The sequence below is a fragment of the Dromiciops gliroides genome, chromosome 5, assembly GCF_019393635.1.
Source record: "Dromiciops gliroides isolate mDroGli1 chromosome 5, mDroGli1.pri, whole genome shotgun sequence".
Lineage (NCBI taxonomy): Eukaryota > Metazoa > Chordata > Mammalia > Microbiotheria > Microbiotheriidae > Dromiciops > Dromiciops gliroides.
The window spans coordinates 14,653,555-14,667,343 of NC_057865.1; the positions used below are offsets into that span (position 1 = coordinate 14,653,555).

At 37.0% G+C, this 13,789-nt stretch overlaps 1 protein-coding gene across 5 annotated transcripts in view; it reads right to left on the reverse strand.

Moving 5' to 3' along the window:
* Positions 1-11,851: 11,851 nt before the first annotated feature.
* The window catches only part of TRA2A (transformer 2 alpha homolog), a 31,339-nt gene continuing 29,401 nt past the window's right edge, over positions 11,852-13,789 (reverse strand). For 3 of the 5 annotated variants that reach the window (XM_043965741.1, XM_043965738.1, XM_043965737.1), the window contains exons 7-8: positions 12,750-12,817; positions 11,852-12,579 (exon numbers count right to left, since the gene is read on the reverse strand). In XM_043965741.1, coding sequence (XP_043821676.1) covers positions 12,569-12,579; positions 12,750-12,817 — 79 coding nt within the window. In that variant the 3' untranslated portion in view covers positions 11,852-12,568. The remainder of the gene's footprint in view (positions 12,580-12,749; positions 12,818-13,789) is intronic. The other 2 variants (XM_043965742.1, XM_043965740.1) reach the window with 1 other exon arrangement.

Here is a 13,789-nt window from a genome sequence, read left to right on the forward strand (position 1 = left end):
TCTTCTTCTTCTTTTTGGTTTGTTTTCTTTTAAATTAAATTTTATACCTTTTTAAATTAGGAAGCATTTATTTTTTCTTCCTCTTACTTGTCTCCTCAGTCTTCAATGGGGGGGAAAGAAAACTCTTGGCACAAATATTCAGTCAAGCAAAACAAATTCCCAAATTGGCCATGTCCAAAAATGTGTGCCTTTTTTGCATCTTGAGTCCATTGTCTCTCTACTAAGAAATGTGTAATTATCTTTATTTTTTTAAATGAAAAATTTTAAATAAACGAATATTTGCTATTTTTACTTCCCACCTCCTACATCCCATTGAGAAAGCAAGAAAAACAAACCTGTATAGTCAAGCAAAACGAATTCATGCATTATTCCTATAAATATAGATAGATATACACATACCTGTATGTGTGCATGGGTGTGTGTGATTTGGCAGTCTGAGTCCATCACCCCTCTGTCAGGGTGTGTGGCATGTTTCATTCTGAGTCCTCTGGAATCATGATCAGTTATTGCATTGATCATAGTTCCTAAGTCTTTCAAAGTTGTTTGTCTTTATAATATTATTATTGTATAACTCATTTTTCTGGTTCTGCTCATTTCACCCTGCATCAGTTTAAACAAGTTTTTCTAGGTTTCTCTGAAACTTTCCCTTTCAGCTCTTCTTATACCAGAATATTATTCCATCACAATCTTATACCACAATTTGCTTAGCAATTCCCCGATTGATTGGACACCCTTTCAGTTTATAATTCTTTGTCTCTGCAAATGGGGCTGCTATAAATATTTTTTGTACATACATATACTTTTCCTCTTTTATCTCTTTGGGATACATATCTACTAGTGTTCTTGCTGGGCCAATGGATATTAATGGTCCAGTAACTTTGGAGGCAGGGCTCCAAGTTGCTTTCCAGAGTGGCTGAACCAGTTCACAGCTCTCTTAGATTTAAATGAACAGTTGAACTAGCTATATTCTATGACTTCTAAGGCCTCTTTTTCAGTTTGATGAATCCTTGAATCTACTCAAAGAATCATAAAATGGTCAAATGGAATAAAGTTGAGCGGAGAAAGGTTAGCAGAGAATATCTATCAATTGGTGACGATGATTTTTGAGTAACTAGACTGGGCATAATCACGCAGAATAAAGTTCTTAGGTAGCTAATTAGGTGACAAGTGACTAAATTCCACTTTAAAATTAAAACTTCCAAACCCCTGCTGCAGCAAGCAACTAGAAAAGATTTTTAATTTCATATAAGAAGGGGAGAAAAAGGCAGTCTTTTTTGCACCTTGGGAAGTATTCATGTAATTTTGTAAATAATTCTTTAGACTAGATAAGTAGGAATTTGGTTGCAAAGACATTGGGAAGGAGCAGGGTGAATGCAAATAAACAGAAAGCAAATTCAAGCTTTTTTATACCTTCAGTTATGATTTTGGAAAGTCAATAAATATGAATCGCTAGTGAAAGATGTATAGACTTTTCATTTATTGTTCTATGACAACACCCTTGCTTGGGCTTTCTTCCCAGAGTTGGGAGGATCATCACTGTGCACTTCACCTATGTTGTCAAAGGTGGGGTATTTTTTCATGGAAACAAAGAAGTTCTACATATTTGCCACTTCTTACAAATGTCCCAGATTTATTACTGATAACTTTTTAAATGACAAAGATCTCTCCCATCTCTGTCTCTGTCTCTCTCTGCCTCTCTGTCTCTGTCTCCACCCTTCCCTCCCTTCTTTAACAACATTAAGAAAACTGCATCATACCTCCATTGGGAACAACAGTGTTCCAAGGGGGGAAAAATAACCTTGTAGCTGTCGCTTTCTTTAAAATGTTTGCAGTTGAGAATAGGGAAAGAAGATCAACAATTCTGTTTTCCTGTGGGCTTAATTTACCTTCTATAAAATGGGATATATGAATTTAGGACAGGTAGAGATTCAAAGAGAAGGTGAGTTGCAAGACTTTTTCTATATTTTACTTATTTTAAAATTATATATGGTAAAAGTAAATGGAAAGAAAGAATCTAGAGTCTATTATTGTTCACTCTATAGGAATCTGAGCTGGATTTTTATCTTTTCTATTTCAAATTTTCAAAGAGACCAAAATACCCATATTTTAAACAAATTTGAAGAAAATTTCGTTACCATTCTGTGAAAACAAGTCAAGAGATTCCAGAATTGCTTCACAGCACAGGTTGGGCATATTTAGGGATTTAAATTACTTTACAGTAAGATCTTATTAATTTTTTCTACCACTTGCTTGGAATTCATTATAGTCCGGGCATAAGCTATATAATTTATTGAATAAAAGTTCAAAATTATTCCTCTACAAATTTTCCTTGAGTAAACATGATTGAGTTGAAAAGGAATAATTCTTTCAAACCAAGCATCCAAGAAATTAGGAATCTACTTATTATTTCTGCAATTTCTGGTTATAGCAATTAATTTTTTTGTTGCCATGCATTTCTTCATTTATTAAATCAAATTTTTTATTTGTTGACATTTCACAAATTGTCATTTAAAAAATTAACCTCATTGGATATGCTAAATTGGGCACTATAAATTAATCAGCTATACTTTGCTTTAAAGTAAAAAAAAAATCCATTAAAAATATGTAGCCCCTAATTTAGGCTCCTCATTTTTAGAGAAGCCTCCATGTCTCCCCCACCCCAGTCTTTTTTTTTCCTGAACAAATGAAAGTACCCATTATGAAGGCATCTGGTCGTGCTAGTTCCAGGAAAAGATGGAAGTCTGAGTAATTTTCTCTAGTCCCTAGAGATAGAAATATTGTAGTCTAAAATTTTCTAATCATAACAAAAAATACCCAGGGTTTCCTAATCAAGTATGAATATCATCTTAAGAGATAGATAATTCTACAGACAGAGCAAAGTAGACAGCCTGTTTTTTAAATAGATGGGAAAGATATACAGGAAGGAATCTTGTGTGTGTGTGGTTGTGGTTTTTTTCTTTGTTTTCTTCAATAAAGTCTCATTACCTAATTCTGTTTGATCAACTGTCAAATTTGCAAAAAAATTTAGGGCAGGTGTTGTCATAAGCAGTTGTTGAAGTGCAAGGAAACTTGACTTGATACTCTCTCTAGGAGTCATTCTCACTGAAAAGACTAAATCTCTTTTTTACTGATCAAATCAATCCTTTCATTCTTCACTGAAAAAGAAAGGAAGCTCACCTGAAACTTCGGTTACTCGGCCCCAGAGCTCAGTGAGAATGACTTCTTGCTTGATAAATATTTTTTTTCTTTCACAGGGGGAAATATATGACTTTGATATGTAGCACCCATGGAGTCTATGTTTCTTATTTCATGGTCTGCAAAGTCTGGTAATTTGCATTGTCTTCAACTTGGTAGAAATTAATGCACTTGCACTTGGGGGAGGGGCAGATAATTCAAAAGTGTTTGATTTAATCCACAGATTCAGCATAGATATGGATATAGCTGCACAAATTTTCCATAAGTAATTTCAAAACCATTGGGTGGATGTTAAAAGGCTTCAGGCATATACCCATGATGGAGACATAATGGGTACTGGGGCTGAGTGGCAGTCCATGAAGACTCGAACTCTCTTGCTGACAGGTGGAACTGAAGGGCTATTAAGAAAGGAATGGTTCATTCCACACATATTTGAATAGTCATTCAGCACCGAGGTGCTGTCCTAGACATAGTAGGGAATACAGAGCTATAAACATTTGACACAAATTCATGGACTTGTATTTGTTAGGAGAGATGAGCCACATAGACGGAAAATTATCATACAAGGAAGAATGCAACTGTCCTCTATGTAAAACTTAAAGGAAAGAATAACAACTCACATTTATATGGAGTTTTGAGCTTGACAAAGTCCTTTCTTCACAAAAACCCTATGAGGTAGATAGTGCAAGTTCTGTTACTCCCATTTTACAGATGAGAAAACTGAGAATCAGAGAGGGGAAGTGACTTACTCATTGTCATATAGCTAAGAAATGTCACACCTAAATTTCAAAGCCAAATCTTTCCTCATTCCAAGTCACATTTCCATTTCCACAACACCTCTGTCTCAGTTATCCAAACATTCATCTAAATGTTCCTGGACTCTATGAGAATATCAGTGTAAAAATACTGCCCATTTTTTTGGGGGGGGGGGCAGGCAATGGGGGTCAAGTGACTTGCCCAGGGACACACAGCTAATAAGTGTCAAGTTTCTGCGGCCAGATTTGAACTCAGGTACTCCTGAATCCAGGGCCAGTGCTTTATACACTGAGCCATCTAGCTGCCCCCTAATACTGCCCATTTAAAAAAAGAAAAAAAGAATGTGTGATTTGTTCATATTAGGTTATTTCTTGGCATAAGGCAGTCACTGAGTTTACTAATGACCTGTAAAGTAGCACTAAGTTTTACTGGTCTTTAAAGCCATTCCCTGTCTCCCTTCTCCCCCCACCCCCACCCCCACCCCCAGATTCAAAGCATGCTTGTTCTCTGCAACTGACATGCCATGATTGGGTGAGCAAGTCCATACTCATTCCATATGTTTCCTTCAGGATTTTATCAGCTTCAATCAGAGCCCCTCTTAAAATTCTTTTAGTCTTGCCCCATACAGATGTTTTAATTAGCCCTCTCTGGACCTTCTTTATTTTGCTATTGTTGTTGTTTTCCAAATCTACAAGCAGTTTTCCAGGTGTGAATGTACCAAAGCTTTTGTACAAGACAAAAGTATATTTTTTCAGTCTGTCTGCTTTGGGGAGTGGGGGACAGAAGGACCAGCATAGTATAGAGAAGGAGTGAAATCCTTTTCCTGGAGAGGTGCTGTTCACTCAGGGAGCCATCTCTCCAGTAGCATTTACATGATTTTCCTCCAAGATACAATCCTTTGTTCTTTTTTTTTTTTAATTTCCTTGTTATTTTTTCATGGTGCTGCCTTGTTCTTTTTCTTTCTAGAAACAGTGAGTAGCGCCAAACTATGGCTGACCAAAGGGAATTTTGGTTTTCTCTCTTAAGAAGGCAGTATTTCAATGGATTCTTCAGTTCCCCAATGTTGGATTCTCAGATGTATCTGGCAAATTGGGCACCTTAAATATGGAACTGACATCATCTATTTGAAAAGCAAGGTTTAAGGGGCTCCAGAAAATTGTGTCTTTCCCCTGTCTTATATTAGTAATGTGAAAACATTGTCAATATAGAGGCAGTGTGCCTTAGTGGCTAAAGAGGAATCATCTTGGAGTCAGGAAGACTCAAATTCCAATTCCCTCCTCTGACACCTTTAAGAAGGACTTTCCTGGGCAACTTAATTGACTTCTCTGAGCCTCTGTTTCCTCATCTTTAAAATGACAAAAATAACACCCAGAACACCTGACTCCCAGGGTGTTGCAAGGTTCAAGCAAGATAAATGCTAAAATAAAAGCAATAAAGCAATGTAAAATGCTTTACAAACTTGAAAGCCCTATATGCATTTTAGTTATTATTGCTATTATCACCCCCCCCCATCATCATATTACTCAGCCTGCAGGTGTCCATGTGGCTGCTTGTGAACTTGCTTCAGTTGACTTCTGTTCATTTAAAATGGAAAGAATTCTCTCATAACAGTTCTGATATTTTGTTTTTGAATTTTGTCTGGTGAAAATTCTGATACAGGAAAGAATAAGATTCCTCTTGGGAGGAGTTGGATTCTACTATGATGAGAGTAGTTAGACCAGGTATAGTCATCAGAGTTTAGCCTTCAAAGAATTCCACTTGATCAATTAAGCTTGAGTATTCTGCCTCACATTCCCTCTGTAGTGCTTTTAGTGAGGCAGACTGTATCAGGAAGATTCGAGTATGCACGAAATCTCAGGGGGCAGAGGTACCCCCACAGACTTGGGAGGACCAAGGCTTGTAGTACAGGTACTGAAACAGTTACATGGCCACACAGCCCCCAGGATCCCCATGGACTGCTTTTCTTCGTTGTTTTTTAAATAATAAATTGTGTCTTTTCTTTTTACATTGCCTAAAATTTCCCCTGTGTCCAACTCATCTTCCCTCCTCCTAGAATGGTGTTTGTTCCTCAAAACAATTTTTAGGAGAAAAAAGAAAGAGGAAGAAGAGAATGTACATTGAAAAACAATCATATGCAACATTCTCTAGCCTTGGACCTCCCATGGGCTATTTTTCAGCACATCTCATCAGCAAGATGGGACATACTTTTCAAAGCGTGTTAATTAACCTTCAGGCTCAGTAGATATTACATTCAAGACAGAAGAAGTTCAGCATTTCCAAAGAGCTTGTGAAAATTGTGTGAGGTTTTGAGTTCCTTTATAATAGAAATATTCCTCTGGGATCCCTTACACAATGTAGACCAAACATACTTCTAGGATTCGATAAACTTGAATCAGACCCACTGTCACACTTTGACTTCTCTAAGTGTTTTAGAGTAGGCACAATTTTTAAAGTGTGAATTTAATCACTGCTGCTTAGAAATGATCCCAGCTTCATACCCAGCCCCCATATCCACTGGAAGCTTCCAGTAATATATTTCAGAGGCTTTATTCATAAATGGAATCCATTGACATGAAAGTTGTTTTCCAGTCAAACTATTAGAGCATGGAATGAAATGTTGTGTCTATTTGGAAATAAGAAGCCTGAGGCAATTTTAGTTTCAGATCAACCCTGTTGATCTGTACTAGTTGGAGAACCATTACATAAAAGAGGTTTGCCATCAGGAGTATTGAGAGTCATATATCTAACAAATGTCTAGAGGTGAATTGGGTTTCAACAGTGAGGGGAGCCCTTTTGAAGAGACAAGTCATGTCACATCCAAAGAACTGGCTTAAATGTGTATATGCTGCTACTACTTTGCATCTAGTTATAGTTTTAGGGCTATTTTTTGGGGGGGGGGCAGGTCAATGAGGGTTAAGTGACTTGCCCAGGGTCACACAGCTTGTAAGTGTCAGGTGTCTGAGGTCGAATTTGAACTCAGGTCCTTCTGAATCCAGGGCCAGTGCTTTATCCATTGTGCCACCTAGCTGCCCCGGGGCTATTTCTAACAGAGAAGATTACTTGGAATTGGAAATTTATAAAATATTCATTAATTGCTTTATGATTTGGTTAACTGGTAAAAAAAAATCCCTTTTGTTTTAATTTGTTGAAAATCAATTAAAAAAAAACACAAGGCATTTTGGTCTTGAGTAGAAGGAAAAAAAAATATTGAGGACCTAGAGAGGCTGCCTGGTACAATGGTTAATTTTAGAATCAGAACCAGGGATCTGAACTCCACTTATCCCACTTCATAGTTTCCTCTCTCAGAACTCCCAATCCTCATTTGTAAAAGATGGATGGATGAGGCCAAGGATTCTTAACTTTCCCTGCCCTGCTCATGGATCCCTTTGGCAATCTAAAGCCTGAGAAGTTCTTCTCAGAATAATGCTTTTAAATGTATGAAATAAAACATGCACAACTACAAATGAAACCAAAAATATTGAAATACTTATAAAAAAGTTTATTTCATTCATGGACTCTAAGCATCCCTGGATTCGTGGTTCTAAATCCTATGACCCTATAAGGTGTTTTTGCAGTTCTTTTTCCTCTTTCTCTTGATTTCTTTGTGGAATATAGGCTTAGTAGTGGCCAAAAGTAGTTCCAAAGTGCTTTCCAGAATGGTTGGATCAATTTGCAGTTCCACCAACAGTGTACTAGTGTACCTCCTGAGCTGCAGCCCCCAGATTTATACCATAGGCTTATTTTTTCACACCCTCAAAAAAAAAAAAACCAACACAAACTAATTATAAACTTAAAAAATAAAAAGGAAATTGAAAAAGCAGGAAATATGATTTTGCCTATGAACAACCAGGAAATAGAAAATGAAATCCATGAAGTAATATTTTTTGGGGGGCTGTGTGAAGTTTATAATTGATAATGCTTCCCTCTCTCCAAGTTTTCTTGGATGTACTTTGGGTCAGTGGTGTACAGAAACATTTTACAAAGGTTTGAAAATGTTTGAAGAAAAATACTCCAAATTGAAACTTGTTTTAGTTTAATAAAGACAAAGTCAGGCTGTAAAATGATCTCCTAGTCAGCTTAAATCACTGAAAGGCCAGCATTATACTGTGGAAATTCCCTGAACTCTTAAGAGATTCTGTGCTCAAACCCCAACTCTGACACTACCTGGGTGAGGTTGAACAATCAAAGTGCATTTATGAAGTGCTTGTTATGTGCAGGGCACTGGGGAGGAAGTTTTAAAGATCATATACTATTGGGGGAGATACAGAATAGGTGTAAGGTAGCCTTATGAGACGTTTTTGTTGAGTCATGTTCAATTCTTCACAACTCCATAGACCACAGCCTGCCAGTGCTGTCTATGGGGTTTTCTTGGCAAAGATATTGGAGTTAGTTTGCCATTTCCTTCTCCAGTGGGCCAATGCAGAGGTTAAGTGACTTGCCCAAGTCACACATCCCGCAAGTGTCTGAGGTGAAATCTGAACTCAGGTTTTGTTGACTCCAGGCCCAGCACTCTAACTTCTGAGTCATCTTAGCTTCCTTGTGTGAGGAATACCTGGGTTCAAATACTGCCTCATACACCTACTTGCCTGGGCAAGTCACCCAACAACTCTTTTCCTTTCTGTCCTCTTCTATAAAATCTGTGACCTTGTGCTCCATGAAGTATTTCTTGGATTTTCCACATGTAATAAGACGTTAAATGTACATGTAAGAGTTGTTCTATTGCTAGTCAAATTCTGAGGTGGGAGGTTTCCCTATGGCTTGAAATTCATTTTTCCATACTGATCCCATTTACGTAAATCATCCAACAGAATGAACTTATTGATATTCTATACTGTGTTCCCTCCAACTGAGGGCTTTTCGGACATTAGATTTAAGCAATTTATCTCTAGTAGGAATTTTCTTATGTTTGCTCCTGCCTTAAGGACTTTCCACATTCACTCCATTCAAGCGTTCTCCTTCCAGTGTGGATTCTCTCATGTTCAGCAAGATAATGAATGCTATGGAGTAAAAGCTTTCCCACATTTGTTCCATGCATTGGGTGTCTCTCCAGCATGGCTTCCCAGGTGTTTACTGTGGAATGGGTTACTGTACCACAAGAGATGGTACTACAGTTGATTCTTTTTTTTGTTTGTTTTTGTTTTTGGTAAGGCAATTGGGGTTAAGTGACTTGCCCAGGGTCACACAGCTAGTAAGTGTTAAGTGTCTGAGGCTGGATTTGAACTCAGGTACTCCTGAATCCAGGGCCAGTGCTCTATCCACTGTGCCACCTAGCTTCCCGGCTACAGTTGATTCTTAAAGGAATCCAGGGATTCTAAGAGTAAGATGTGCATAGGAAGAGCATACCATATATGAAAGACAGTCAATGAAAAACAAACATTGGAGATTGAGTATGGTATGTGAAGTAAACAATTGTGACTACACCAACAGCCTAGGTAGAGGGGAGTAACATTTGAAAAGACTGTACAGAAATGGTCAGCTTGTAAAAAAAAGCATTGAAATGCTAGATCCTAGCAAGTAAGCCTCTCCAGTTTATTAGGGCTGGGGGTCATGGTTAGATCTATCGGAAAATCACTTTGGCAGCTGGTGAATAGATCAGAGGGAGAGAGCTGAGGCACAGGAAGTCCAGTAATAGACCAGGAGAGGTGCTGAGAGCCTTAACTATGGTTGCTGCTGTTAGGGGAGGGGACAGAAGTGAGAAAAAATTTACAGGATAGTGAGGGGGAAATCAAGGTTGTGACCTTTGGTGATTGGGAGGATGGGGGTGGCCTACATTCTACTTTTGGCATGATTTTGAGAAAACAAGACATCCCGTTTCAAATGTACATTAGGCACTTGGTGAAGCAGGATTGGGACTCAGGAGAAAGGACAGAGCTAGATCAATCAATCTCAAAGTCACCTGCAGAGAGAATCAAACTTCTGGGAGCCAAGGAGATCACCAAGTGTGAAGAGAAAGGAAAAAGAGGGCCCAGGATAGTCTTGGGAAGCTCCTCCAGGGCTTGTTTGCTCATCTCTACGAGGAGCAGGTAGGACTGGATGGCCTTTGAGCTCCTATGACTGCAGAAATGCCCGCTCCTGCTGGTTTGGCTGGCCAATTTATGTAGCTGCACAAAGTGGGGGTGGGCAGAGGAGGAAGCATGTTTTAAAAACCAACCTTCTCAGGTATGAAGATTACACACACTAAAGACCTATAACACTGCACCTGGGAAGAAAATGCAATTTATTGGTATGGAGGCCAAATTCACCTTAATGAAATCACAAATTTTGACAGTTTATATAATTGACAAACATTTATGAATATTAATAGCAACCTCATAGGACGAGAAGCAATGAGTATGTATCTATCTTGAAAAGTCTTAGAGAAATTACAAATTAAGGATTTTTTTTCTCAATTTCATCTAAAGTTAACAAAACTTTTTCAGATGATTAACATAAGCATTTAGTACTTATATAATATAATTAAGCCCCCAACTATTTGGAAAGGACAGAATTATTTCCAAATTTCTTCTTATCACGTCTTCATTGATGGTATTGTATGAAATCCAGAAGCCTCAAATAAAATTGTGAGGTGGGGCAGTTTCTGTTTCCTAAAAAATTCCATAATTAAATATCTGTATCATTACATACATGTAGCTGCTTTTATTGAACCTACTAATGTACCTCAACTCAGGATTTTGAGACTTGACTTGGGTCCTTTCTTTTCACCATTTAACAAGAGGGTAAACCCAATATTCTTTTTTTTTGGGGGGGGGGCAAGGCAATGGGGCTTAAGTGACTTGTCCAGGGTCACACAGCTAGTGTCAAGTATCTGAGGCCAGTGCTGGTGCTTTATCCACTGTGCCACCTAGCTGCCCCTAAACCCAATATTCTTAGTCTTTTCACACACACCCCCAAAAAGCAAAACACCAAAATACATCAAATTTCCATTGATTACATAATTCTTTACATCTTTCTTATGTCCATCATCTAGATAAATTAGTAGGAATCATGCTTATCTTCCAATTGTTGTAAGGCTCTCCACTGTCAGTAAAATCTAAGCTTCTTGAGGACAGGCTGGTTTGATTGTATCCCAAGCACCTACTCCAGCTTGTAGTAGATACTTCATAAATATTTAATTAGTCTAAAACGTTTTTTTTTTTTAAACATGTTTTCTAAGGTGGCTATTAAGGAGAATCCAATGTTAAGTCCTGAGCTTCCCCAAAAAGAATCTATCTCCCTTCTAATAGGTTTCTTGCTTCCTTTTGATAATCTAATTTGTACCTCTCAACATGAATGGCCCAACACATTTTAACATCAGGGTAAAATAAGTGGGAAGGGAAAGTGAAGATTCAAAAGATTTGAATTTCAAAGGACTTTTGAAGCACTTCAGTTCAAGCCCAGACCCAATTTTAAGGATGAGGAAATAACAGGCCCATAGCTCTGGTGACTGGATCAAGGTCACAAAAGGCGTTTTGAGGCAGAGGTGCTTGAATACACTTCTTTCCACAATACCTTACAAATACAGAGGCCACAGGACAAGAAGCAGGAAATTTTCAGAGTAGGAAAAAAAGATCAAGAATTAAGGTTTGCTACTACAGTAAATTTAGACTAATCAAAATATAATAAGGAGAAAAGAAGACCTATGCAATCCTGTTCATTTGTGTATGAATAAAAAGATGAGACAACTTCAACGGAATTAACTTTTATTTGAAATGAGAACAGACTTATGGTAAATTCCCCCCACACATATCACTTCAAAGGATTGTAAACTATAACCTGCTTAACCCATTATCCCAATACCAAAATTTCTAGGAACAGCAAATGATATAACTAAATGGCTATATTCAATAAATAAGGGTTGTCCTTCACTGATTAAGGGAACATTTAAATGGAATAAGGTTTAAAAAAAAAAACCACACACACGCACACAAAAGCCACACTTTAATTAAATTTGCAAGGTTTCACAGATGTATTTCCAATGCAATATGTTGTGCAGGAGTCCACAAGCTTTTCGTCTCTAAAACAGAGACCTAATTTTGAGGGTTCAATTTTTGTTTCCTTTCAAAAGAAATGATCAAGAATAGTTTTTCTTCTACAGCTTCAAACTTTCTACACTCAACTATTTGACTGTTCCATGCCACCCCACATTGACATTTTTCATTACTGAACAGTTTTAGATCGGCTACTATCTTTCTTAAAATAAACAGGCAAACAGTTAACCAAAAATAAACAAACAAAACACCCCCAAAACACCAAGTTATTTGTCGATGAAAATTTCTGTTATAACGTGTGTACAATTTACACAAAACAAGCTTTTCGAAAACAATTTCTTTCCTCATTTGATTAAGATAGGAGTTAATTTTTTTTTTGTAAAAACAAAATTTTTTTTTATAAAATGTATTAACACTGGGGTTTCCTTTAAGTTTTGTTTAAGATGTTTTACTACTCAAAACTACAACAATTACATCTCTCAGAATATAATAAAGGGGTGAAAACAGCAATATATCAACTTAAAAAGTGTAGATTCTAAATAAACCAAAGATTTTTTTAAGGGTTCTTGAGAGGTGGGGAAGATTAAAAGGTTGGAGAAATCCAGAAGAATTTTAAAAATCCAAGTCCTCGATAGCAACTGTTCAATTCATCAATAGCGTCCTACAAAAGAAAGGGGAAAATGTTACAGAACTGAAATTTCATCTTGACTTGGGTAACATTATTCATACCATTCTAACAACAACACGCATAATTTTATTAACAAAGCTCTATTTTTTAAAATATCAAGGGCATTCAATAACAAGAATGACAAATACTTGAACCGTACATACTTGGGCTATAGGAACGGGATCTTGACCGTGATCTATAACGACTGTAATACGGAGATGGTGATCTTCTTCTATAAGAAAACCAAATGATTATTAATGTATTTTTAAGCTTCCAGTAAATAATCAAATTTTTCTATGAAGCAGGAATATATTTTTTCTTCCAAATGACTTTCCCAGGACAGTGTTAATTAGAACCATCATATCAATTCAAAGATTCCAAAACCTTGGTTAAAAGAATCTTTAATCATTTACTCACTTCTAGGCAATTTTTCTATAGCACTGATATGTTTTAAAAGAGATTGTGTATTAAAATGAAAAAAGATGCATTACAAAATTAAATATTAGACATGCAAAGTTTTACCATGACATATTATGAGAAAACTTGGCAAAGTTTCTTAGGTGGGTAAATAAAGGCTCTTTAGTATTTAAACCCAGTGTGAAACAAAGCAGCATGTTATTTACTCAAAAATACTGCAAGTGAATTACCAGTCAAGGCATATAAAAACAAAGTTAACTATCAAGCAATTAACTTTCAAAGTATGAGTTAATATGGATTAAGTTTACATGCATTAAATGGCAACTAAGTAATGCACCCTTACATTCATTTGTTAGTCTAACCTTGAAATAGCTGACAAAATTAAACTAGTAGTTAGCACAAATATTGGTGACAGTCAGCTCAAGAAGTGAGTTTTAATGCTCTGCCTGCCCTGAATCTTGACAGTGTTTTCCCTTTCCATCTCAAATGCTCCCAAATGTGAAAAACTTAAGATTTAAAATTATAAACTTTATTAAGAAAAATCCATCTATTTTTTTTTCTCTCCTCCCTTCCATTTCTTCCCTTGTAAAGTAAGGGTTATTTGCCCAGAAGAATCTTTATTCTCTAACACCTCAAGAGGCTGTGTTGGGCTCCTCCATTAAACTCACCAAACCACTTTTTTGGGGGTGGGAGGGGGGTAGAGAGAGAAGGTAGTGTTCAGAGAAGCCCTTAGCTGGCTCCCCCAACAACCCCAACACATATATTTTTGAGAGAAAAAGGGAAATCA